General features: G+C 47.2%; 9 protein-coding genes across 9 annotated transcripts; 6 read left to right on the top strand and 3 right to left on the bottom strand.

Moving 5' to 3' along the window:
- Positions 1-3,353: 3,353 nt before the first annotated feature.
- On the top strand, positions 3,354-3,909 carry MGYG_08413 (hypothetical protein; the record flags this gene model as incomplete). Its single annotated transcript, XM_003169460.1, has 2 exons — positions 3,354-3,455; positions 3,715-3,909. The coding sequence occupies 2 exons, from the start codon at positions 3,354-3,356 to the stop codon at positions 3,907-3,909; spliced, it is 297 nt and encodes a 98-aa protein (XP_003169508.1).
- Positions 3,910-5,263: 1,354 nt separating this feature from the next.
- On the top strand, positions 5,264-6,180 carry MGYG_08412 (hypothetical protein; the record flags this gene model as incomplete). Its single annotated transcript, XM_003169459.1, has 3 exons — positions 5,264-5,350; positions 5,395-5,593; positions 5,660-6,180. The coding sequence occupies 3 exons, from the start codon at positions 5,264-5,266 to the stop codon at positions 6,178-6,180; spliced, it is 807 nt and encodes a 268-aa protein (XP_003169507.1).
- Positions 6,181-8,439: 2,259 nt separating this feature from the next.
- Positions 8,440-9,642, top strand: MGYG_08411 (hypothetical protein; the record flags this gene model as incomplete). Its single annotated transcript, XM_003169458.1, has 3 exons — positions 8,440-8,695; positions 8,772-9,011; positions 9,068-9,642. 3 exons carry the CDS (start codon positions 8,440-8,442, stop codon positions 9,640-9,642), a joined length of 1,071 nt encoding a protein of 356 aa, XP_003169506.1.
- Positions 9,643-10,163: 521 nt separating this feature from the next.
- On the top strand, positions 10,164-11,004 carry MGYG_08410 (RNA polymerase II transcription subunit 8 mediator; the record flags this gene model as incomplete). Its single annotated transcript, XM_003169457.1, has 2 exons — positions 10,164-10,288; positions 10,365-11,004. 2 exons carry the CDS (start codon positions 10,164-10,166, stop codon positions 11,002-11,004), a joined length of 765 nt encoding a protein of 254 aa, XP_003169505.1.
- A 269-nt stretch (positions 11,005-11,273) lies between these two features.
- On the bottom strand, positions 11,274-12,282 carry MGYG_08409 (mannose-P-dolichol utilization defect 1 protein; the record flags this gene model as incomplete). The annotated part of the gene is made up of 2 exons (XM_003169456.1): positions 11,274-11,540; positions 11,641-12,282. The coding sequence occupies 2 exons, from the start codon at positions 12,280-12,282 to the stop codon at positions 11,274-11,276; spliced, it is 909 nt and encodes a 302-aa protein (XP_003169504.1).
- A 420-nt stretch (positions 12,283-12,702) lies between these two features.
- On the top strand, positions 12,703-14,190 carry MGYG_08408 (protoheme IX farnesyltransferase; the record flags this gene model as incomplete). Its single annotated transcript, XM_003169455.1, has 1 exon — positions 12,703-14,190. One exon carries the CDS (start codon positions 12,703-12,705, stop codon positions 14,188-14,190), a length of 1,488 nt encoding a protein of 495 aa, XP_003169503.1.
- Positions 14,191-14,491: 301 nt separating this feature from the next.
- MGYG_08407 (hypothetical protein) lies at positions 14,492-15,521 on the bottom strand (the record flags this gene model as incomplete). Its single annotated transcript, XM_003169454.1, has 4 exons — positions 14,492-14,583; positions 14,612-14,991; positions 15,119-15,444; positions 15,495-15,521. 4 exons carry the CDS (start codon positions 15,519-15,521, stop codon positions 14,492-14,494), a joined length of 825 nt encoding a protein of 274 aa, XP_003169502.1.
- Positions 15,522-15,909: 388 nt separating this feature from the next.
- Positions 15,910-17,547, top strand: MGYG_08406 (C6 zinc finger domain-containing protein; the record flags this gene model as incomplete). Its single annotated transcript, XM_003169453.1, has 3 exons — positions 15,910-16,191; positions 16,277-16,633; positions 16,711-17,547. The coding sequence occupies 3 exons, from the start codon at positions 15,910-15,912 to the stop codon at positions 17,545-17,547; spliced, it is 1,476 nt and encodes a 491-aa protein (XP_003169501.1).
- Positions 17,548-17,978: 431 nt separating this feature from the next.
- MGYG_08405 (F-box domain-containing protein) lies at positions 17,979-19,691 on the bottom strand (the record flags this gene model as incomplete). The annotated part of the gene is made up of 2 exons (XM_003169452.1): positions 17,979-19,204; positions 19,301-19,691. 2 exons carry the CDS (start codon positions 19,689-19,691, stop codon positions 17,979-17,981), a joined length of 1,617 nt encoding a protein of 538 aa, XP_003169500.1.
- Positions 19,692-23,342: the final 3,651 nt, after the last annotated feature.

Below are 23,342 nucleotides of genomic sequence, written 5' to 3'. Positions count from 1 at the left end.
AGCGGGCTGTACATGTGCGATCAACGCCAACTATCAAGGTATGTACAGGCTATGTCCAGAATGCCGGTAAGCATCATGTATATGAATGGATGTATGAGTGCATTTGGTAAGCATGCTAGTTATTATAATAATACATCCAGACAGGGGACTCATAGAATATCGGGCCTTTAGTAAGGCGGCCATGCATCTGCTATTGGATTAACCATCACCTGACAGATCAGAACAGGCCTGTTTGAAATCACCTTCAATTGCCGGAAGACATGGATTGATAGCAAATCAGAGCTTTCGACAATACGAATTTCTTCCGTGACTCCCTCCTAACCATGTCCGGATAGAGGATATACGGATGGCCCTAGGAATATGATTCGTCGAGTGAGTGTCATCCAGATTTCTTTTCATAGCGAGCCAGCACCCAGGGATGTTTTAATATATGGGTTCCCTAGGATAGAGAGCAGGAAACCAAGAAATGTATGTATTAGTGGAAATTTTTACGTATATATCGGTTATTCATCGGGGGGACCAGAGGGACAGGAACGGGCAAGAAGGGAATTTGGACCAAGTCGTTAACAGGGATTCCAAGCCAGGCAGGGGTTAGGTCCATCTTGTACATGGGTATATCGAGTCATCTTGTGGCATGAGATGCTGTAACACTTGAGAGAGTGTACCGATAAGCAAGTTGGTTAATTGCTATGCAGCTGGCTAGTTGCCATGGAGTAACAATACCGTCGCTCCCGTCAGACCTGGCTAATCATCTGCTGGCACGCAGATTCGGCAGGCATCACGATTGCCTCTCGTGATCTGCTCCCGGGCGAAATGCATTTTTCGCTTGATGACAAGTGCAACAACGAAAATGAATGGAGGTGAGGGGATTCGGACCGGGATAAAAGGGGCGAACCAAACTGTCGGGACAATCATGGCTATTTCTTTGGACAGCCGGTGATTGTTGGGCATACTCGTTTCTTTTTCGCCCATACGGAAATCGAGGGAAAGCTTCAGCCAGACAGGGTTGAAGGAAATCATGAAATGTCGGTACTTTCCATACCTCTCATATTCTGTCTCCTTTAGTTATCCCTGCCAGTGGCTGAGTAACTATACAGGAGGTTGAAAGCCACAATTCCTTGGAACTTCTTTCGCAGAGAGATTACGGACTTCGGCAGGAAAGTGATGGTTCTGGCCAAGGTGTAAGAAGACGTTTTCTGTATGAAGATGTATCATGATCACCACAAGGACGGTTGTATGTAAATCATTGATATGCAGGGTCAAACCCACAGGCCACCCCTACCGTGTGCCCTCTGGCCTCTTTATCCCCATCTCCATCCGTTGGCCCCAGCGTAATCTAACCATGGGCAGGGTTTGCTGGTGATGACGTGAATAGTTACGTGAGCCCACTTGCCAGCTTAGCCATATGAACTATGTATGTGCTTCGCGGGGAAAAGGCAACGGGCTAATCAGCGTCCCGTGCCAGATATTAACTCCTGCAGTTCCAGCGAAATTGCCCAGGCTTCGCCCCTTTTGAGAGTGCGCCGATTCCTGCGCCTTGTTAATCAGATACCAGTAATATCCAATCACTTGTCACATACAGGGTAAGGAAAGATTGGGGATCTTCCCAGGGCAGAATTCACCGACCTCCGTTGCATATGTATCTTGCCCCATGTGTTGGTTTTCCTGGAATTCAAGTGCTTCCGCCAATGGGGGATGCGCTATCGCCCTGTAAACACAAAATAATTGTTGCTGCACGTCTCAATATTTAGGCGACCCAATGCAATGGTTCAATATATCAGGGTTGAGAGAGTGCGCGTCAAGCAGTTTGAATGTTCTTCGCCCCCTCCGCTCACGCCGGACTCCTAGCAGTATGGCCATGGGTTCAGAATGCGCAATGAGATGTGTATTGAGGGGAACCCTGCTCAACGGTAACAAGCAAGTTAGCTGTTGTAGCCATATGGATGGACCATACCCGCCTGCTATTGCATCTCAGGGCAGCGGATGAGCTTGTCTATACCTAGAGAGCGTGAAGCATGGACTGGGGGCTGTAGACTAGACATTAGTTAGCGACGCAGGAACGTCGCGTCCAGAGAAATAAACTGTCTTTCTTTTGGCCATGATACAAGTCAAGCCCTTGAGATTCTCTATTTGTATCTGCGCAGGTCGCGAGGCCACAAGGCTTCTTCTTACTGGACGTTCGAGTTTGATATTGAGAAGAAAAGGTTTAACTATACCTGTGAGCCAATCATACTGTAGTAATAGGTTTGGTATCTGGGCCAATTTACATTGGATGTTGATTTAGTTAACTACTTAACCCATAATTATTGGTCAGCTTCTATAAATTATATTATTGGCCAATAACTACTTAAGTACCTGATTAGTAATACAACAACTGCAACAACACCATGAAAGTGCATGTCAAGAGCATGATACTAACAGAATGCCACCATCGGTTCTGCAATAACTTTGTCGAGAGTAGAAGCTAATTTTACTCTTGACTTTATGTACCTTTCTGCTGCTGAAGGCTTGTATGCTGAAGGCTTGTATACTCCAGATGAAGCTGATGCAGCAAAAGGGAAAAGTAGTTGACATGCATGTCAGGAGAGGCAGAGTCCATTCGTGTCTTATACCCGGATAAGGAGGAATGGGCATTTAGCCTTGAATATCATTCTTCTCTCCGGTCACTTCATTTTATACCGCCCCTGTTCTCGGTCCTTATTTCCCTGACTATGCTGCAGATCAATTTGCCGCTATGATTAATGTAGATGGTGGTATGGATCCTGATGCTCCCCTCTAAGCTTTTTTGAGCCTCATATCTAGCATGGGATACCAGTTTTATTTGTCTACTAGGCAGGTGAAAAGCAACCGCTACAAAACGCCATGCAAAATATAGTTTAACTTTTGGGTTGTTGTTTGCACCCACCATAAACTCTGGTTAGTACCTAGGTATTTAGGCTCGACCCGTACCAATTTGATTTTACCCCAAATAAGAAATGAAAAGAGTTGTAGCTAATGACTCGAGATTGCTAGCTCTAGGTCACTTCTTCTGTTATGACCAGCACAGGAAATATCAAAAATTGCATTTGAATTCGGTGCCGTTTGTTGCCAACGTTCAAAATGACCTTATCGCACCGATGCCTGCACCCTATTCTCTATATTTTATGGATTGAACTTTCAATAACAAAATTCTGGTAGAAAATCCTGATTTTCTAGTTTCATGGTGTAGTCAAATAGCAGGATGATAGTTGACGGAGAAAAGTTAGTGAGTATTAATCAAACTTTATTTTCGATGAGAGCGATGCTGATCTTGCTTTTATTGAAAGGCAATGAGACTCGAAAGCTTGATTCCACCATCACCATCAGCTAGAGAGATGTGTGACAAAGTAGGAAAATTAGCATTGACTGGTACTATTAATACCCTCCTTAGGACCTACCACGCTCAAGTCACAGATACAGGGATGTCTTATGGCGATGTTAGCCTATGTGACTTTACATGGGTATCAGCTTCTAAATTCGAGGTCATACGTGTGGTATTAGGCCATATTAGCTCCTCAATCTGTAAGGAGATTTGCGGTTTTGCCCAGGTATAGAATGTTCCCCGTCATCAATAAACCCACACCTCCACCTGGCTTGGCTAATTGCCATATGATGGGGCCTCATTGCAGTACATTACTTTTCGGTAAGATTTTCCAGTATGCGATCACATAAATGTGAGAATAAAGAGCTAAGTAGGATATTAGTGCTGTCAAAACGAAAGGGAAGCGTGTTATTATTGCTAGCATTGATGCCTACCATGGCTTACGCAAACTAGACGATCTACGCAAAGTGTTTGATCCGATGGACTTTAACCTCACCCGACATCAGCCTTTGCTAACTGGGCTCGTTAGGTTTCCAGCATGTTCGTTCGGCAGAGCTGCCCCGAATTAAGACATGAAAAGGTGATGCGGAGCCCAGCGTTTGACTACCCCTGTGACAGGCTTTAATTCAAACAAGATGTGGGCTTCTGCATGTAATGCATTTTGTATGTACATTCTAATTTTATTCCAGGAACAAACTCAAAGGAGAACTGTAAGTACAACAGACGAGCTTTGTTGGAATAACCATTTTTAGGCCGCGCCTCCAATTTTGACGGGGATATGTGAAGTCTAGTACGATCCCCTGACGATAACATCAGCGTTCGCAGCTGCAGTCACGGCCACAGCCTCGTTGGATCATAGACTTCACTGCGCCGTGCTATTAAGTATGCACTTCTGCTCAATTCAGGCCCTCGGCACTCCCGGTTTTCTGGTATTATGGCGCAGGCACGACTCTAATGCACAAAACTCTCCAAGGAATGACTGATGAAATCGGGTTTTTTGACCTATTCGACATTTCATCTCAGGCTGCGTGATTGATCTCTTTACTTCGATATCTCAGTGGGGAAATGCAAAATGCGTGCATACTCTCTGGTTATGCATGTCAACAAGGGGCTTGGCCAGTTTGCGGCGTCCAAAACCAGGCTTACAGGCTACCTGCATTGCGACCCAGAACCTCGTCATGGTGACACAGAGTGCACATTAGCTAGTGCCATTTGTCTACACGTTTGCCCCAAAAACGACCAAGTTGGTAGCCAGTTGGCTAACCCTTCACCGGATTACCGGGAGACTCGTTATTTAGCTGTAGTTACCAATCGTGGACCCATCAGCAAGGTTCCGTAAGAGGAAACCTTCCAGAACGCTGGGCTTTTTTGACTTGGTAAGTCCGGCGCTGCCGGAGTACATGCAGACCTTGTCGAACTGAGCTCCATTTTCTTCTAGCAAAGGAAGGAGTGTGCCTAGTTTGGCGAGTTACATGCCAATCGCCTCCTGATATGTGAGAAATATCTGCTTACTTAACTTATTTAACTATCCTTCAAGGAATGTAGCCGTGGCAGATCTCCAAACTGCTTTTTTCCTTCTGATTGCCTTTCGCTAGAGGCGAATAGCTACGCCGCAAAAGGCCTGAAGTTCTAGAAATATTCGGTTGCCCGAATCTTCTCGACATGCAGGTGTATCGCACATTAGTTATTTTATCCTGTTGTTGTGTGTTGGTTGGGGCTGTTTGATGGTTACCACGACTCGGGGTACGATTGGAAGATTATACTCATCTCGCCCCCAAACTACACGAGCTAAGCCTGCATTTCCGGATTGACAACATCGCCGTCGGGCCTTTCACAACCTCTCCTTAGCCGTATTGTGATATTCTTTTTTATTACAAGTTTCCTTTCTCCTCTTTTATGGTGATATAAGACGTGCTTGCGCCCATGGCTGCCTTATTATCCTCTGCCACCCCCAGCAGCATCCACGACCTTGAAGTTGATAAGACAATGCGCTTATACACCGGACGTCCTGTATCTGTGATTCTATGATGCTACAAGCCCTGGTTCATTTCCAGCCAGCAATTATACCTATTCTTGTCTGTCTCCAAGCCACCTCTGCCAGACCCATAAGCCTCTCTGAACGAGCGGGCATAGATTCGCTAAATACCCTCCGTTCAATCGACGACCAACCAAAAAGAGAGAGAGGAATTATCGATCTTGAGAAGAAGGTGAAGCTCCTGATAGGGCTTTGTGCGGGACTCGGCGGACTCCTGTGTATGTCCTCATTCTAAATCAATCCCTATTACAAAGACATCGGCGCTCATATGTCTCGTGCAACAGTTATATCTCTGATATCATATCTCGTTGTACATAAGATGTGGTACCGAAAACTATTCTGGCGCGAAAAGGCCAGTCGGCAGGTCCGGGATAATGGAGTTTCATCGTCGACGCACCCAGATTTCCCATGCCATCCTCTTTACCGGGAAGGAATTCGAGCAGCGAGCACACAGACCAGCCCCAAGCTGCCTGAGGCGCAATCTCCCGCAACGTCAAGCCCATTCAGATACCACCCTTACAACCCCCAGCCGCCGAATTCATATTTCCAGCCTGTAGAGGTTTACCAAACGCTCATGCTACCCGGTGAAATACTGGAAACGCGAGCCAGCCAGACTCCTGGCTCCGGAACCAATCTCCCAACTTCAAGAAGTTCCCAGGACGAACTATCCACTACACCCCAAGGCCGCACGCACGCTGTGGATGCTGCTGCGCACCCAGTACCTATAACGCATCTATCTCAACTACCGATCCATAGCCCGCAGCCACGCCGCATTGGGTTGCCTGTGAGCCCCAAGCTCCAGTGACCTGCCATCTTCATGCGATTGGAGCTGATGCTCATGATTTGACGTATACCCTAAGAACTTTCTTATCCCTCTTTTGAATCATAATGGTGTGTTTTGTTATTAGTTTATTGGTTGAGTGAGACTTTAAACTCCTCGTCTTTGATTTTTTTTTTTTTTTTTTTTTGGTACCAGGAGTTGGCTCGTTCCAGAGATTGGTTACTGTTTATTTCTTCTTATTTCTTCCTACATAATATACCCCCCAGAATATTCTTCAGAATTCATACGGTAACCATGATAGTATTTTTCCAATGGAAGCATATTTTACCATTATGAGCTGAGCAGCGCATGGGCCTGTACTACCGTATACTGCGTCTTGTTCGGGGAGACTCGCCCAGCACCCTGACATGAATCTCGACAGAACGCCTCGGAGTAGACATTAAACACTTAAGTTGTTAGTTATACACAGTCCTGCGCAATTCTGCATGTCTCTCTTGGTAATCACACGGCTCGCCGGCTTGTACAAAGTCAAGAGAGGGCGAACAAGGATGGAACTGCAGCTACGCGCCGTGCTATTTAGCATGCAGTATAAACAGGGAGAAGCCTGATCGTCACAGGAAAAGATGGACATCCCAAGGGCATGGCTCCCAATCACAGCTTTGGCTAGTCGAGGCGATGTGATCGCTTTGCCCGAGGAGATACAGTCCATGTTCCTGTCTCTGGGATTTTCACCCGGCGTTCCTTACTTTTTATGTACGGGCGGTTGAAGGAGAAAGAAGTTGCTTTTAGGGGGCCACAAAGAAGCTTATGTAATCCAGGTGCTCGACGACGTCCGCAAAAAGAAAACACAAGCTGAACTTCGTCTTGTTTCTTCCAACGACAGGATGAAGGACGAAGTCGCTACTTCGCACGGATACAAAGGCCTCCTTTTTGCACCAGCGAGAGCGATATACTCCATATTTCGGGTCTTTGGGAGGTCGATGACGGCCGGTAGAAGCGTCAACTTGGAAGAATCGCACAACATGGTATTTGAACGAATGGGATATCGCAGAGGGATGGGCCGCTCCAAGGGACTCCTTGCTCGAAGAAACAGCTGAGTTAGCGCCGAGTAACAAAGCCAATCATCGAGCGGGCCAGGTCTCGCGCTCTTCTTCCTTGTCCAGCCGGACGAGAATGCCGGTTAGAAGAGCGGCCATGGTGGTGTGGTGTTGCGAGGCGGCCATTTCAAACGGAGAACGAACAGAGGCAGCAAAGGGGAGCATTGAAAAGAATATAATAATAGCTGTCCAGAGCAGAGAGCACACACTGCGATGCCTCGGATCTGTTTTAGAAAGGGAGATCGGACCATGGCGGAGCAAGCAAGGGTAGGAGGGGACCCTCCCGTCAAATGGCCTGGTGGCTGATGGGCCATGGGCGGATAACTATTCAGTGGATCCCGCGGCATGCATTGCATCCCAAGCTCTGTCCAATGGCGCTCAACGGACAAGGATACATCACATCCTATCACACTCTGTATCACCGCCTCAGGACGGCCGGGCCAACCTGAACGCTGACAGATTGGCTGGCATCGACCAGACTCAACCAGGCCGGCTGGGGGGGAACGATGGCCTCGCCTGCAAGGGCTCGAGCTGCTTACCCTGCAGATAACTATGTTCTTCTCCCCGTGATGACAACTAGTTTGGTCGCTTTCTTTGACTTCTTCATGCATGTTCTTGCGGAAACCATTCTTCCTGCATAGTTTTGGAGCATGGTTGCTTTTTTCTTTGCCCTGCTTTCATCAAATGTCAAATAGTTCATAAGCTGGGACTGGAACACTTTGTTTGACGTCTTTCGCTTTTGTCCGTCTCTTGTCGACTCTTCCACCCCAGAGTGCGCCCGTTACGCACCGTTGGCCCTGTTGCGTCTTATCTCAAGGGGATTCACTGTGAGACGTCTTGCGGAGCACATACCACCACCGCCACCGCAGGCACTTCGTGGTTTGTGCTTCCCCGCCCTTCCGTTCGAGACACCGTGAAGGCTGCGTGCTGATACAGCTGATTTCAAGGCCGATAGACGACTTGACCATTCTGCGCTGCCTACCGGCGATCACGAAAAGGGTACGACTCCTATCTCTACACGCCAAGGAAGGCGCTCATATCCCGACGTGACGGAGAAGGGATATCATTCAGATGATTTTATACGTATAAAGGCTTTTCCAATCAGTCGGATGCATACAGAGTTTTAACGGCTCTGAACACTTGTCGATTCCTCAAATCTGCCGAGACAGCGCTACTACCCTTCGCCATGTTGTTATTCGCACTTGCCCTGCCCATTCTTCTACTGCATGCAGCTTCAGCAGTACGCTTCACAGCACGCTCACCATGCGCCGATGTCTGTGGCGGCATGATGGCCAATACCACTGGCGATGAGATTGTGTGCCATGATAATGAATTCAATGACACACCCAAAGGACGTCGTTTCCGAGACTGCGTGTCCTGCGAATTGCAAAGTACATTTTATGATGTGTTCCATGACGAATCCGATGTTAAATGGGGTTTACGTATGAACTCCCATCCTACTGCTACCTGGTGAAGTGAGCTGCATTTTTTGTTGGCTAACATGTGCATCGTTGCTAGATAACCTACGATACGCCTTTTCTACCTGTATTTACGGTTACCCCAAGGTGTTACAATCGCTATCCACACCGTGTCAGGTTACTTGTCAAGGACTCTCAGAATCCCTCAAGTATAAACAAACGGAGCCGCTAGGAAGGAATATCTATGACTTTTGTGGGATATCAACGTTCTCCGACAAAGATATCACTGATTGCACCATATGCTACTCCTTGACCGAGAACGAAAAGTTTCTTGCTAACTGTAAGTTGATTAAACACTCGCCGAGATTGGATGTATATTTACAAACCGATGTTTAGTTCTCGAGGCAGTCCGTGAAGGATGCCGCGCCAGAGTCCCCGCGGGAGACAAGTTTTTTATCGAACCTAATAGGATTTTCAACAAGCTGATGTTACCAGCAAACCAAGATCCACAACTCCCGGGAACGAATACCGGCCGCTCAAAGAAAAATCTGATCCTCGTCATTGTCTTGCCCATTGTTGGATTTTTATTATTCGGCACGGCTCTGGCGGTGGGCTGCTTCTTTTATATCCGGAACCGTCGCCGAAGAGCCAGACGGGAAAGCCAGTCGAGTAGTCTACATGAAAGATGGAATGACACTTCCATCATGACTCCGTCACACAATGGTCTGCACAAGTACTGGGGAGGAGAACAAACTCATCAGGCACAGCATCCGTATGATCCTAATATGGCACAATCTTACGACAATTCATACTATGCGCCAGATCAACGGGATGTCAAGTATCCGTCCGAGGCACATATGATGACCTCTCTCGCCCCTCAAACAACCCAACATGCCACCGACGGCGACCGGAAAGTCCCAATATTATCTGCGGCGCCACCTCCACGGAAGTCACTAACGAACAATAGATAGAAGTGTCTTGAGATTACTGATACATACCCCCTCGCCATAGACTTTCTTGGTCCCTACTTTGTCCTAGCTCGAGTAGCCTCGTCCATACCTCTACATCCCTAGCTCCTCACCCCATTTTATGATACCCTCCCTTGCATTTATGTCTCATGCTGATGCGAATTTCGCAACGCCTGGCTCCCTACCTTTTTCGCGCTCTTTATTCATTTCTGTTTGAAAACAGTATTGGTCGTTTTGGGACATATGGAGTATAAACTGCTGGAATATTTAAGCCTAATGAGAATTTCCCTTAATCCTACGTTACAATGGCAGTAAATGACATGGAGTATCTGCTTAAAATCTACTTAAAACCTCTATATGAGCTCGTTGGTAGCCGATAACTAAAGGAGCTCCTTATCGATAAGACCTACTTCGTTAACCTAGTTACTATTACGCTGACTTCACGCTCACAACAACTCCGTCAACTCAATCAAACTACATCGCATCTACCAAATAAACCCATACTCAGATTGATCCGCATCATCATGGCATCTATAAGTCAAGAGCAGCTAAAAATCATCGAGCAAACTCGACAAAGGCTGGTTAACTTGACCCAGTCATTAGGCTCACTTGTCAACAATATCTCCCAGAGCCAGCCACTTCCAGCTTGGTGAGCAGCATAGATATCTCCAACGACGCCTGAAAACGACTGGAAGAGACTTACAGCTGATGCATATATACGATAGGTCATCACTTCAGTCACAAGCTACAATAATATCGAATAACCTGCTTACAATCGCCCAGCTGCTTCATGAGCATCGCGATCTATTCACGTCTCTAGTCGTTTATCCAACGCCCACCTTCCCCGGCAGGACAGAGTCCTCTATGCTCAATCAACTTATGCGAACAAAACTAGAGCCACGGGTAGAAGATTGGCTAGCGCACGGCCGATCGGTAGGAAAAGAGGCTCTCGAGCTATCCAGTGGTGACCAACAAAAGCTTACGATTAGCAATGCTTCAACTTTTGAAAGTGATGCTAATACACAGCGATTATCTCGAGAAGACTTGCAGGCTTTGTGGGAATGGGCGCCGATTGAAGCTAATATGGAAGCTAGAAGGAGAAATTGGGGCGGCGACTATACAATCGAGGAGAAGGAAGCTGGGTTAAGCAATGTGATTACAGGATTGACTAGGAAATTAAACGAGAATGTCGAGGGTGCGGCTGGACGAGATTTTGACGAGTCCGATGACGAGGACGAGGTGATGGAGGGTACTGGGGAGGAGACCAAGCCTAGTGCTGCCCTCCTGACCAAGGAATCTACTACCATGCCTCTCGATGATTTCTTCCGATATATGATGACTGGCGCGGAGCCACTGCGACATTGAGAGGTTTGTTTCTCTTATAGGGTTTTCGAGCATGTTGAGATCGATGGTATTAAGGCGGCCAACTACTTGAGCTTTGCGAAGAGGGCAACAGCCATTGAACTAGGATGCCGCTATGATGAGAAAGTGCCTAATTGCTGGTCTTTGTTGCCATGATCAAAACAGGCCGCGGAAGAGGAGAATAGAATAAACATTAACTATTAGTTTCGTTATTACTTGAACTTTGTGTAATATCACATTTGATGGATAAAGTGTTCACGGGTATAACTGATTTAACCCCTTCGCCTTGTTGATGGGCCTTTGACTGAGGGACTTTGGGATACCCCGCTCGATACTGCTATCGGTTTTTGTTCCCTTGAAACGCGGATCGAAGGTTTCTCAGGGACGGTCGATGGCGCATTCCAGTAGTAGAGCACTTGCCCCGCAAGTATGACATTAAGCGTAAATCCGGCAACGAAACCATAGAGTATGAGCTTATCATCCACTTCCTGTAAGGTTGTGAAGATGCGAGAAAGGGACCCAAAAAGGTAGTTGAAAACCTAGGGCAAAAGTTGAGTTAGTTTTGTGTCTCGCACAATATACAAAAAGGTGAAAAAAAAAAAACACCGAAGTGAAGGACTAGGCAGAGGTGCGCCTTACCGCAAAGGAGCTAAGTTGCCCAATGCCTCCTTGACTCCAGATCGTATAGATCTGGGGCAGCTTGCTCGCAATACCCAATAGTCCAGCTCCAGCTTGGAGGTAGCCCATCGTAGCCTGGTCAACAATAGTCTCGCCACTGAACAGCAATGCGTAGACGATGCCGACAACCGCAGCGACAAAAGCACCGGCGGAAGCGGTTTGGCCAGAAAACACCAAAACCAGAACGCTGACAACTATGTCCTGAACTGCAATTAGAGCAACCTCGCCATATGTACTGAACGGAAATCCCTGGCGAGCATTGTAGGCGAGAGTGATAAGAAAACTGGTTGTTTCGAGGGCGTAGGATGTGAATGAGACTCCGGCAGCTGAGCGCGAAGAGATGAGCTTTAGAATCTGTGGTACTTTAACGATGGCGCTGAATAAGACGATAGCAATTCCAAGTGCTTTAGAGATTGCAAGCGGCAGGCATTCGGGGTCTTTGGTTATGTCAAGGCCAAGGACGAGAGAGGTGAAGCAGTTAGCACCAAGTAGTGAGATGAGCGCGTCATTCACTGGAGCTGGCAAAGCAGTGGTGATCTGCCGAAGTAGAGGCTGTAGAGGATTTATTATGCTCGATTGGATAATCTGTGGTAGCGACTCCATCTTGTCTATCTCGTCTATCCCGTCTTTCTCCTCGTATCTTCTGTTCAATGGTCGTAGACGCCGTTGTTGTTGTCGTTGTTGTCGTTGTTTGTTTCTTCAGGACAACTTTTTGCTTTGCGATGGCAGAAATCCCAATCGGGAAAGGCGGCGAAAGGAGGCTCATGCCAAGAAAAGTCATGTGATATCGATTAGTCATATATGGCTAAGCTACTTTAGGACATAGACTTTTCTGATATCGAAAAGGAAGCAAAGCGACAACGAGAAGAACAGCGTTGAAGAACGAAGGATGGGCTGAGGGATGCCGGGTCTGCCATCCATTGAACAATCTCCAGCCTGGTGATGAGCCTGAGGGCATTTTCGCTGCGGCCATGGGCCAAGTTGGAGCCGGGAGGTCGTTGCGTGGGATGCGTCCTGACCTCGATGAGCCCTCCACCGCAGAACGTCCAGCAACGGACCTTTACGGCAGCTGTAAGATATTTGCAGAACGACACTCAATTACTTCCCCGATATTTGCGGAAGTCATACTTCTTGTCTCATGATCCATTGGCGTCTAGCAAGCTTGGAATTAAATGTTTGTCGTGGTCACGAACTGGTTCCCCTACCCAGCAAGCCTGTGCGTTCTTCAGTTCGAAAGCCCCTACAACACATACAACTTCACATAATGAAGCAATTTCAACACCGCAAAGTATTACAGAGACTGTGGAAGAGCTTCCTCATCGACGGAGGCAACGGCTAAGGGCACAGGGCGGAGCCAATGCCTCGGAGCAAGAACTACGACCCGATGCATCCTCACAACTCTCGACGCTTTCTTCGTCATTGCCCAAATCTTCCCTAAAAGGCAAACTAGCAGCATTTCTTGCTCTTACCAAGCCACGGCTATCCTTCTTAATTGTTCTTACAGCTACTACGGCATACGGTCTCTACCCAGTTCCTTCGATATTACATCTTGATCCATCGGTCACTCCTCTACCGACTTTATCTACTTCGACCTTGACGTTTTGTTACCTGACCGTGGGAACATTCCTATCAAGCGCATGTGCAAACACGATAAACATGCTCCTTGAGCCGAAATATGATGCTCTGATGACTCGGACACGCAACCGGCCTTTGGTTCGAAAACTCATGTCTACCCGTGCAGCCGTTCTCTTTGCTGTTGGAACTGCAGCTGCCGGGCTCAGTGCTCTGTATTTCGGTACAAATTCCACCGTGGCCGGTCTTTCAGCCGCCAATATAGTTCTATACGGCTTTATATATACTCCATTGAAACGAATTTCCGTTATCAACACCTGGGTTGGGGCTGTGGTGGGTGGGATCCCTCCTCTGATGGGTTGGGCGGCTGCGGCTGGTCAAACAGCAATAACTGGCCATGATACTTGGAGGGACCTCTTGTTTGGGCCAGACAGTGCCGGGGGCTGGCTCCTTGCCGGCCTTCTCTTTGCATGGCAATTTCCGCACTTTAATGCCTTGTCCCATCTAATTCGAGATGAATACAAGAATGCCGGATATAAAATGCTTGCATGGACCAATCCAGCACGAAACGGTCGCGTTGCTCTACGTTACTCTCTCTTAATGTTCCCTCTATGTGCTGGCTTGTGGTGGGCTGGAGTAGTCGATAAGGGATTTTTAGTTGGTGGCGTGCTCATCAATTCCTGGCTCACGAAGGAAGCCTATCGGTTCTGGAAATTCGAAGGAGCTAAGGGCACTGCACGGGGCCTGTTTTGGGCGAGCGTGTGGCACCTACCCCTATTAATGGTAGGTACTCTAGCAGCCAAAAAGGGGATTTGGGATGGAGTTTGGAGCAGAGCCATGGGTTATTCGGAGGATGATGAAGATTTGGACTCGGAGGAAGCTGAAGAGACGGCTAGTGTACGTCCTTCATTGCCAACATCACAAGCTCAAACTTCATAATCTCCAATGTATCACTACCATTGTTTCCCAATCTTTTGTATAGTACGGAGTTATAGAAATGGTACTGCAAAGCGTGTTTTATTATTGCACGAGCCCAGCCTGTTGCTAGCCGGTGCATGATTCTCTCTGCCTATTACTTTCACCCCTTCCAAGAACCACAGTCCCCTTCGTCTTCCTCACCATCCTCGTCTTGTCAGTTTTATATATTGTCGGGATTATATCCACTTAGCTACGACTCGCACACATTATCCAAGGTATCCTTGGGCCTTTTTGTCCCTTGTGGTCCAGCAGGTGTATCCTATCAGAGCGTCGCCCTGTAGGAAACGTATTGTATTATCCTTCTCCGAGAAGTAGGCTCTGTTCTCTGTTCTGAGACATTATCCAGAGAGTAGGCTGTGGATTACATGAGGTGAGTACTCACAGTTGACAACGAGCTCGTTGACAGTGCCGTCACCCAGGAGCAATGGTATCTGTACCTTGCCTTTGCCAATGATGGGGGATGACGATCCTTGCCATCCACTAACGTTCTTCGTTTGAATTGGTTCATATTCGATGAACGCGGCGAGGTCTGAGCAGATGTTATACGCGCTGCCAGTATCGGCGATCCACGTTTTGGCTCCATGAGCCGCCGGAACAGCGCTTATGATTGGCCGGTGGTTGTTTACGTCACCAAGAACTAGGCCTGCAAAGCTTGCAGCGAATTCGTTGGTGGCCGTTTCAACCACTTCAGGCTTCTTTTGCCTGCGCCAGGTGTATTTGTACGCCCAGTACCCTTTCGGTACCAGCCTTGTGGACGTTTGGCTAGGTGCAGGTAGGGACATTCACCCAATTTATGCTGGATATCTCCACAATAACCGCATTTTCCATCTTTCTCCCTGGGGTAAGTGGAGAGGATGTGTTTGAGGTGCTCATCTGGTGAAGTACCAACTGGTGGCCAACCTTCCGTTCTGTTAGGTCGTTCGCGTTGGTTTGATGGTGGAGAAATATTCGAGGTCTTCTTAGGCGCTGCAGCCGCGGTCGGCTGGTCAGCGCTCTTGCTTTGGTCTTCGAACAGATATTCAGGAAGTGTTCCTTCGTGACGTCGGCCAGTTTGGTATTATCCAAACTATTGGTAATGTCGTTCGCCCATAGAGCCATCTCGTCTTTAATAGCGTCAAGGAGGCGATTCAAAGCTTCAACTGGTGGTACTGGATAACCCATCTGTGTAAAGTTCTTATACTCTGTAGGATCCATCAACGTATTGTGGAATCCAGGCTCATGACCTGTTGGACCAAGGGACAAGAGGGCCTGATGCCTAAGAATACCTTGTCGTAGCTAAAGTGGAATCTCATCGTTTCCAGCGAGAGTTCACAGCTTGCTTATGTCATCCAACCTGCAAACGAAATGTTACCATACTGGGACTAGCGCCTGCTCGTATTCAGCCTCAAGTTTTCTGATCTTCGAAACATCCAAACATCAAAAGCAAAAAAGGAGCCAGAAGAAACACAGGAAAACACTGCCTCGCTGACCCACTGCCCTGTGTATATTGTTTGAGATAATGAACCAAATAGGTGCACAGCCTACTGGGATAGGAGTCGCTGGAATTTATATATCGAGCCATTTCTGGGATTGTCGACTAGACTGATCTCCTTACCTCAAGGATTACCCAATCTAGAGATTCGTCGTATCGGCAGCTACCACTTGACCGTTATATGAGGAAAACTCCAACTCCAAAGCACAATGCTAAATAACAATATCCAGCATCTACATGTCTCGCCAGAAAGCCATAACGGCCAAGGTAGCCACCTGGACCAGCAGAAGTGGACATCGGTAACCCCGTCTCGAAAGATCGGCAACCAGGTGGTCTTCCGCATAAAGAACTGTACAGTTCCAAAACAAGCCCAACGGCGAAATACCACTTCTTCTGGCAGTGACCAATCAACTGGGAAGCAATGCAATTCTCGAAAATCCCATCGGAAATCTAGGGCTGGGTGTGGCACCTGCAAGAAGCGCAGGGTTAAGGTAGAAACCATTCTCTGGGTCCTCCGGGCCGCCATGCACAATGCACGTCAATTCCAAGGATTGCTAACGACGGAATTATATCTAGTGTGATGAAACGAAGCCGCACTGCCTTAGGTGCGAAGCTTATGGTGTCGCCTGTGATTACATGGATCAGCAAGCGTTGGTACCTATTAACGCGGGATCAGGTAGCCCTGTGTCCAGCAGTGGGAGTGAGTGTGGCTCTATAGACTCTTTATTCCATTCTATGTCGAGAACAGATCTTGCCGCACGTGTCACCTACGCTCTCCAGCTAGGGTCGAAGACCAAGATTCGGCCCTTAACTTCTGATTCAAAGTCAATCATTGCTTTTCACCATTTTCTAAACCTCAAACATGACCATACTCCACTCACGGATGCTGGGATGAAAGTTGTGTCAACAAAGATGCTGCCTCTGGCCTTTAAGGTTGGTACATTCATTCTCCCTCTATATATTCATAATCATGGTTTGAGCTAGTTTGTTAACTGGCCGCTTGTGTGAAGACGCCGTATCTCATGCATGCCATTCTTGGTATTGGCGCCACCTCTATCTCTGACCAAGCCCAGGGTGACCCTTCGTACAAAGTTCTACATGCATATCATTGGCAACAAACCATCAGACAATACCAGGAAGAAATCCAAACTAGCATCGGTCTTCACAATATGGATGGCTTAATGTCTACTTGCATGTTCATGAGTAGCATTACCTTTCTTGGTGCTGACCCTGATTACACCAAATCATGGGTTTTTTCCAACGACCCTGCAGATCTCAACTGGCTTCTCATCCAAGGAGGTTTACGGTTTCTTCTCATGCACCTCAGCCGTTACCTTGAGCATAGTATTTGGTATGAAGTTTTTATGGAATCTTCCGATGAGGAAATGTTTGGCGACCATAGGCCGGGAAAGGTTGGCCTGCACCCAGAGCTTGCTGCAATCTGCGGAATTACAGAGACAACTACTGAAGATGATAATCCCTGCCTCTGGCCCCTGAGGATGCTCACCCCAATTCTTAAGCTTGAAAGTAACAGGGAAAATTTCTCCAAGCTCATGGGCTTTATGGGGAGACTGTTACCGGACTATACGAATAACCTACTTGCCAAGGAACCTAGCTGCTTGATCATACTTGCATATTGGCTTGGGAAGTTATGTGAGCGGCCTGACTGGTGGCTATATTCAAGAGCTCAGGTTGAATGTTATGCACTTTGTGCATATCTTGAATCACTTGGGGATCCAAGGATGCTAGAACTCTTAGAGTATCCTGCCAAGAAATGCGGCTATATACTCGGGCGCCCTGCACCAGTTGATATATTAGATGACTTTACTATAATACCCATTATATAAGAATGAATGGCAGGTTACAACGTGCAAATGACAGCTAGTTGAGGTGGTATTATAGCATTCTTCCTCCTCAGGAATGATTACTGTCTATACAAGGCTTTTAAATGAGACTGTGATCAAATATGTCATAACGCTAATGGATTATATTGTTCGTTATCTCATAGGTTCATGGTTCTTCATAACATAGCCGAAGCAGATATAAAAACGTAATATCGTCAATAAGTTCGAGATGAATATATCCACCCAAAAAAAGCAAAGGAAAGAGAAGGAAAGACGGAAAACAAAAACATCAAAGTACATTTCAAGGCGATTTTTTGTTGGCCAATGAACCAAACTGGAAAGCAGACCAAAAGGGTTGACGTAAAAAGAGAATGAAAGAAAGAAGGTAAAACTTCTCGAAATCCAGCTGATATGGGCAGAGGTAAATAACATACTTACCCACAGCGGTCCCGACCAGCAGAAACCCGCGACTTAGATATAACCCAGGCTTCCCAAATCTTTCGTTGCCGATAGTCCACAGTTCTACCATCATCTTCAAGGTCGTCTGCTGGGATAGAGCTTAGGACCTCCCACTGATCAGTGAAGGGGGGTAGAAGTAACGGCGCAGATAGAGAATTGTCTGGTAACAATTCTATTTGATTGGCTCTAGGCCCAACGTCGCCGTTATGTGAGCTTAGGCCGTCTGATTCATCACCAAGGCTCGTGTTGTCATCGTCGTCATCTCCATTAATGTTGTGGTAGTTCCCTGGGACGTATGGTTCAAATATGTCATCATCCTCGCTGTCTGAGTTTGGAAACGACTGGATATCAGAAATGTCTGCACTTGTAGCCCATTTTTCATCAAATGCATTTGAGTAATCAATCCGACGTAGGCTAACCCACTCGAGGTTTTCCATTTCGTCATGGAGCATGGATAAAATATCTTTCCACATGCTCCCCTCCTTCAGCAGGACATCACGAAGGCGAAGGCCACGGAGAGACCTGCGGTGGCGTCGAGCGAAGTTAATAATCTCTTCCGAGTCAAGTCTCCAGGCTTGAATCCCAAATGCGCGAAGCCTCTCCCAATGAACGTTATGAAATATATCTTCCAGATGAAGGTCTAAAGGCAGCCTAGACGGGAATCCAAGATGAATAGCTTCCATATTTTTTGCTGCGGTAAATAAGACCTTAAATACTTCCGAGAGTTCCCTCATCTCTGCATTAACATATCTCATGGCATCGAAATGGATCTCAAGGCACGTCAATTTCGTCGCGAGAGCTGAAAGAAGCTGCACAGGGGCCCTTTTTAGTGTAAGTGTGGCCTGAGGGTTTATCTGCGGGCCCGAAAAGCGATTGGCAGGAGATCCAGCCTCCAAGAGTGCTAGGCCAACATTTTGAATGGCGCGAATGCAGGCAGGATTCCAGTCCACCACTACTAACGGGTCTAATGGATTATCATGCCTATCAATGAAGGATCGTAAATCACGTTCAGCTTCATCCTGGACTCTCAATATCTTCACGTGTTGGAGAGCCGTAAACGATTTCATTGCCCTTATAAGTGAGTTTAAGTCTTCATTAGACGAAACCAATCTCTTCTGCTCTTCGAGACGGTGGATATGTTCGGCCAGATTGAGTTTGCTTGAATCAGCCGTCGAAAGCAGCTGGGGTATATTATCTTTTCCTATACAATAAAAGGGTCCGTGAGCATCTGTGCAAGTAAACATGATACGAATTCAAAGGAAACAATACAAGCAAAAGGACAGGCGTTCAAATTTACCTTCTACATAAAATGACCGGATTATATATGTAAAGGTTCTCGCATGTCTTGCCAGGTGAGGAATACTTGACAGCTGGTCAAGTTTCTTAAAAGCGGGTTCTGAAAACCGGACGACAACGCGGCTAAACTTATGCGCTGCACCAACTTCCGAGAACCGTTTGCAAACCTCTCGAAATCGGTCAACGTCACTGCGAAGATCTTCATGGTACCCATTTTTACCCTCTAGCCACAAACGCGGAGGATCGGGCAAACTCGGCCTAACGCTCTCAAAAGAAAGATACGCACGGTGGTCGACGCTGGTGCACCTTTCTAGATCTCGCGTGAGATGGTCCAGTATTTCTTTCAACAACTCGTTCGAGAGGCGCAGTATGCCTCGAGGCTCGTTATCCATTGTTCCGCCTTGCGCGTCACTTCCTGCCTCTTTACCAATAGTTTTCCTCTTTTGTTTTCCTGTTTTCTTTTTTTCCTACCGCTTCAGTTATCAATATAAACTCCAGGTCATTAGCTTGTTGGGTGGAGGCCAGATTCAGTGCTGGTCCGAAAGATAAGAGTAAACCACCATATAAATCAGAGATGAAAAGGGACGGATCAACAACCCATCAAGTGCTAGGGGTACTAGGTCATATGGCACAACATGTAATCACGAGATGAATTCCTAGACACAGCGATCACTGCGGCTTTCGTTGGAGCGGAGTATTTGGAGTGCTTGAAGATCGATGACAACTTATATGGGTAATTGGTACCAATATGGAGTATATATAGTAGAAATAGAGCTGGAAAGGAGGCGATCAAGAATGCTGAGATGTTATTTTCCACCGTTTCAGCTTGGATAAACAGGTTCCAGTCGCAAGGGCGGTAGTTGGGCAGGACGAAACCCAGGATATAAAACCGAACAATTCCAAGCGACTACCTTCTTACTCCTGGCCCCAATGTTGTCAAGTAGGATTGACAGACGTGTGCATGATCAGACAGGGCTCCCTTTACCTTTTTTTTTCTCTCGTTTCGTTTCTTTTTCCCGCCTGGTTCTCTCTCTTTGCCTGTGCCTCTGGCTGGTTTTTCTTTTTTGCTTTTCGCGCTGTCTGTCCACTTTTCGGGTGCTTTCCTTCACGACTGCACGTCGTCTGCACGTAGGGCAGGTGGGAGAAAAGGAGGACTCGCTGGCCCAATCCCCAACTCTCCTCACCCTCCATTAGGTCACATGACCAAAAAAGCTACCAGCAGATCCCCAGCCAGCAGCGGCAGCAGGGCGGGCCGCTGCGAATCGTGAGCGAGTTGAGAGGGGACAGGAACGACAAGAGAGGTGGCGCGGCTGTCACGGGCGAATCGTCTTTGAGGGAGCCCTCATGTCGGCCCATGGAGCTTCTGCACCTCTCGTGTTTGGACTTTTCTGCACAGCTCAATCCCTGGACGATGCACAAGCCAAAACTCCTGCAACGGCAGACATCCCCGCTGGCAATTTCACACGAAGCAGGCGAATCACGACAACATTTGAACCGAATAAAGACTAGGAAATTGCCGGGGTCTCTGGAAACCTGACCTGGAACAGCGCCACCATGGTCAAGAGATATAAACAGGCTGATATAGAGATGGGGCTATCACGGAGTCTGAAAATGTTTCTGTTAGCGCCAGCTGCCACGTGAGACGGAGAAATCGATACGTACTTCTTTCTCGTAACCGGGCTGGCTTTTTGATCCCGTTTGCCGTTGATACCTTGGTGCTGTTGAAAGTTGAGTGAAGTTGATAGTTAGCTAGTTACCTAACTAACTTGTTAGAAGCAAAATGAGAGAGTGGCAGAACCCAAGGCGGTCAACCCTTTTGGGACAAACAACTTCGACTTCGACTTCAATTTCAACGTCACGCCAGCTACAACAACTACAACAAGGGCCTTCAAAGGGGCGGAATGCAAGATGTCTACGGTGGTGAGACTGAGTGCTCGTTGCTGGGACTGGCCATGCAGCCTCATTCGTGAAGTGATCGTCTCAAACATGCAGCATACCCCTGGAAGAGACACGCCGACTCGGTTCCGTCTGGCTCCTTTCAGCATGCTGACCACCTAGAGCTAGAAAGTCCGGATGGCGCGTCCTCGTAAGAGGGACGGCATATACTCCGTGCTGCTTTATCAATACTCCTTACGAGCACGCGAAGTACAAAGTGGCAGGAGAAAATGGCAGCAGGCCCACGGTAAGCCGGTTCTGGCTCGACTTTACCGACCTTTGAGATCTCCATTGCAGTGGCTACAATTGGATGCATTAACTCTATGCTTCACATTTAACAAGACTTGAGATTTGCCCTGAAAGGGCGACCGTGGTGCAAGATTGGCTACAAGAATGAAGAGCGACAACGTTATCGCTACTGGTTACTCTGTATTGAGGTGCATAAGAAAAACTCGACTGCAACCAATAGCCCTACCCGTATCTCAGTGATATATCTTCCTCCGACACGATTTATTCTGCATTGGGCTTCGAAAACCAGTCCCTGCCACTTTTCTCCGCCCGATGTCAAATATTTCCAGTTCAGAGGCTCACCCCTGCCAGTTCTAATTTAGCCACTTAACGGTTACCCTGACAGCTGAGATCCAGCGTCTGAAAAGGAACAATCCGACAATCGACAACGGGATCAAGAAATTTGAACCAGAGCATACTGTCAATGGGCAGAGACTAGGGTTGCACAGACGGCAAGCAAGTGACAAGCAATAGAGCAGTTCCTGACACTTTCCCCAAATCACGAGCATTGAATTGTTTCCACGGGTTGCGGACAGTGCTCCGTGATACGTCGATACCACGCCTTAGCAATTCATAGCCACAAAGGCTGCCATAAAGAGGGTGAGCCATATATTTACATTTCCTTTGCGTCAACATCTCCCGATTCTATCCCCCGGCTTACCATTTCTATGTCACCTTCACATATTTTCAACCCTGGGAAGCTGCCCTCCTCCCCTAGACCCGCGTTCTCCGATAGTATGTCGTGTGAGGTACAGTTACTGTCATACTCTCGATCCCTATTCATTCCCTATCCATCGTTGCGTAGCACAGCTAGTATGGTCACCGATTGCTGCTCCAAATATGTCGTTAATTATATAAATTAATCTTTTAATATAGGTATTGGTGCCATCCAACACCGCAGAAGCTCATTAATTCACCCTTAAACCCCTTTTCCTGTCCCCCTGTGGGGAGTTTGTGTTTATTCCCTGACTCCAGCCCATCCTTGTCTGAATGGTGCAACCCCCCTGTAATGAAAGCGCTTACTTACTTACCAGAATAACCTGGGGAGTCCCAGCCATCCATCATCTCGGATTGTTTCTGTTTCAAAACTCAACCGCTCACTCTGGTGTGGACTTTGTTTATTCCTGCTCTAAATATAGGCATGCCCACATTGGTGGTCAACCCCTTCTTAAACGGGTTAACATTAACGCCTTCTTTTCACGACTTTACGCAACGTGTAAAGCTGCTGAATCTCCAATTAGCAGTTGTTACATAAAACATCTTTCCTACCCCTGCAGTGTCCTCGATATACCTCCACTAAATATACCTGCATTTTTCTTTCTTTCCTTTTTTTTTGATTTTGTGTTCAAGCCGGTGCCAAATCATTTACACCATACGGAGTACTATTGCTTGGTATGTTTACCTCATGGCCAGCCAGCTTGAAAGTCCGAAATTCTCCATATAGAACGAAGTACGTTTCCTCTATGTCTTCGAGGTTATGTACGGCCTCATTGGATTGCAGGTTGCTAATTCATAGAAGATTAGGACCCTAGGCTATTATTTAATGCTTAACTGCATCAAGGTGCGATTTCGTTCAACGTGTGAATTGAACGCCTGAAAATGCAATTCCAACCGATTCCCCTGAGCTCTTACTTTTAGAAGTAACATCTGAAAATGTCATGTTGGCTCAAAACACGCTCAACTTCCCACATCTGACCCGCTAGCGGCTGGGATAAAATCTCAAGCATTCGTAGCTCGAAGACGCCAAGGCCCAGTTAGAATGATGGAAGCCAAAATTCCATATCCAGTCTGCCCCGCGTGCATTAAGTATGCTCACCCAC

Source organism: Nannizzia gypsea, genomic scaffold (assembly GCF_000150975.2).
Source record: "Nannizzia gypsea CBS 118893 supercont1.9 genomic scaffold, whole genome shotgun sequence".
Lineage (NCBI taxonomy): Eukaryota > Fungi > Ascomycota > Eurotiomycetes > Onygenales > Arthrodermataceae > Nannizzia > Nannizzia gypsea.
The sequence above is the reverse complement of the archived record's forward strand: the minus strand, read 5'-3'. Positions and strand labels throughout refer to the sequence as shown.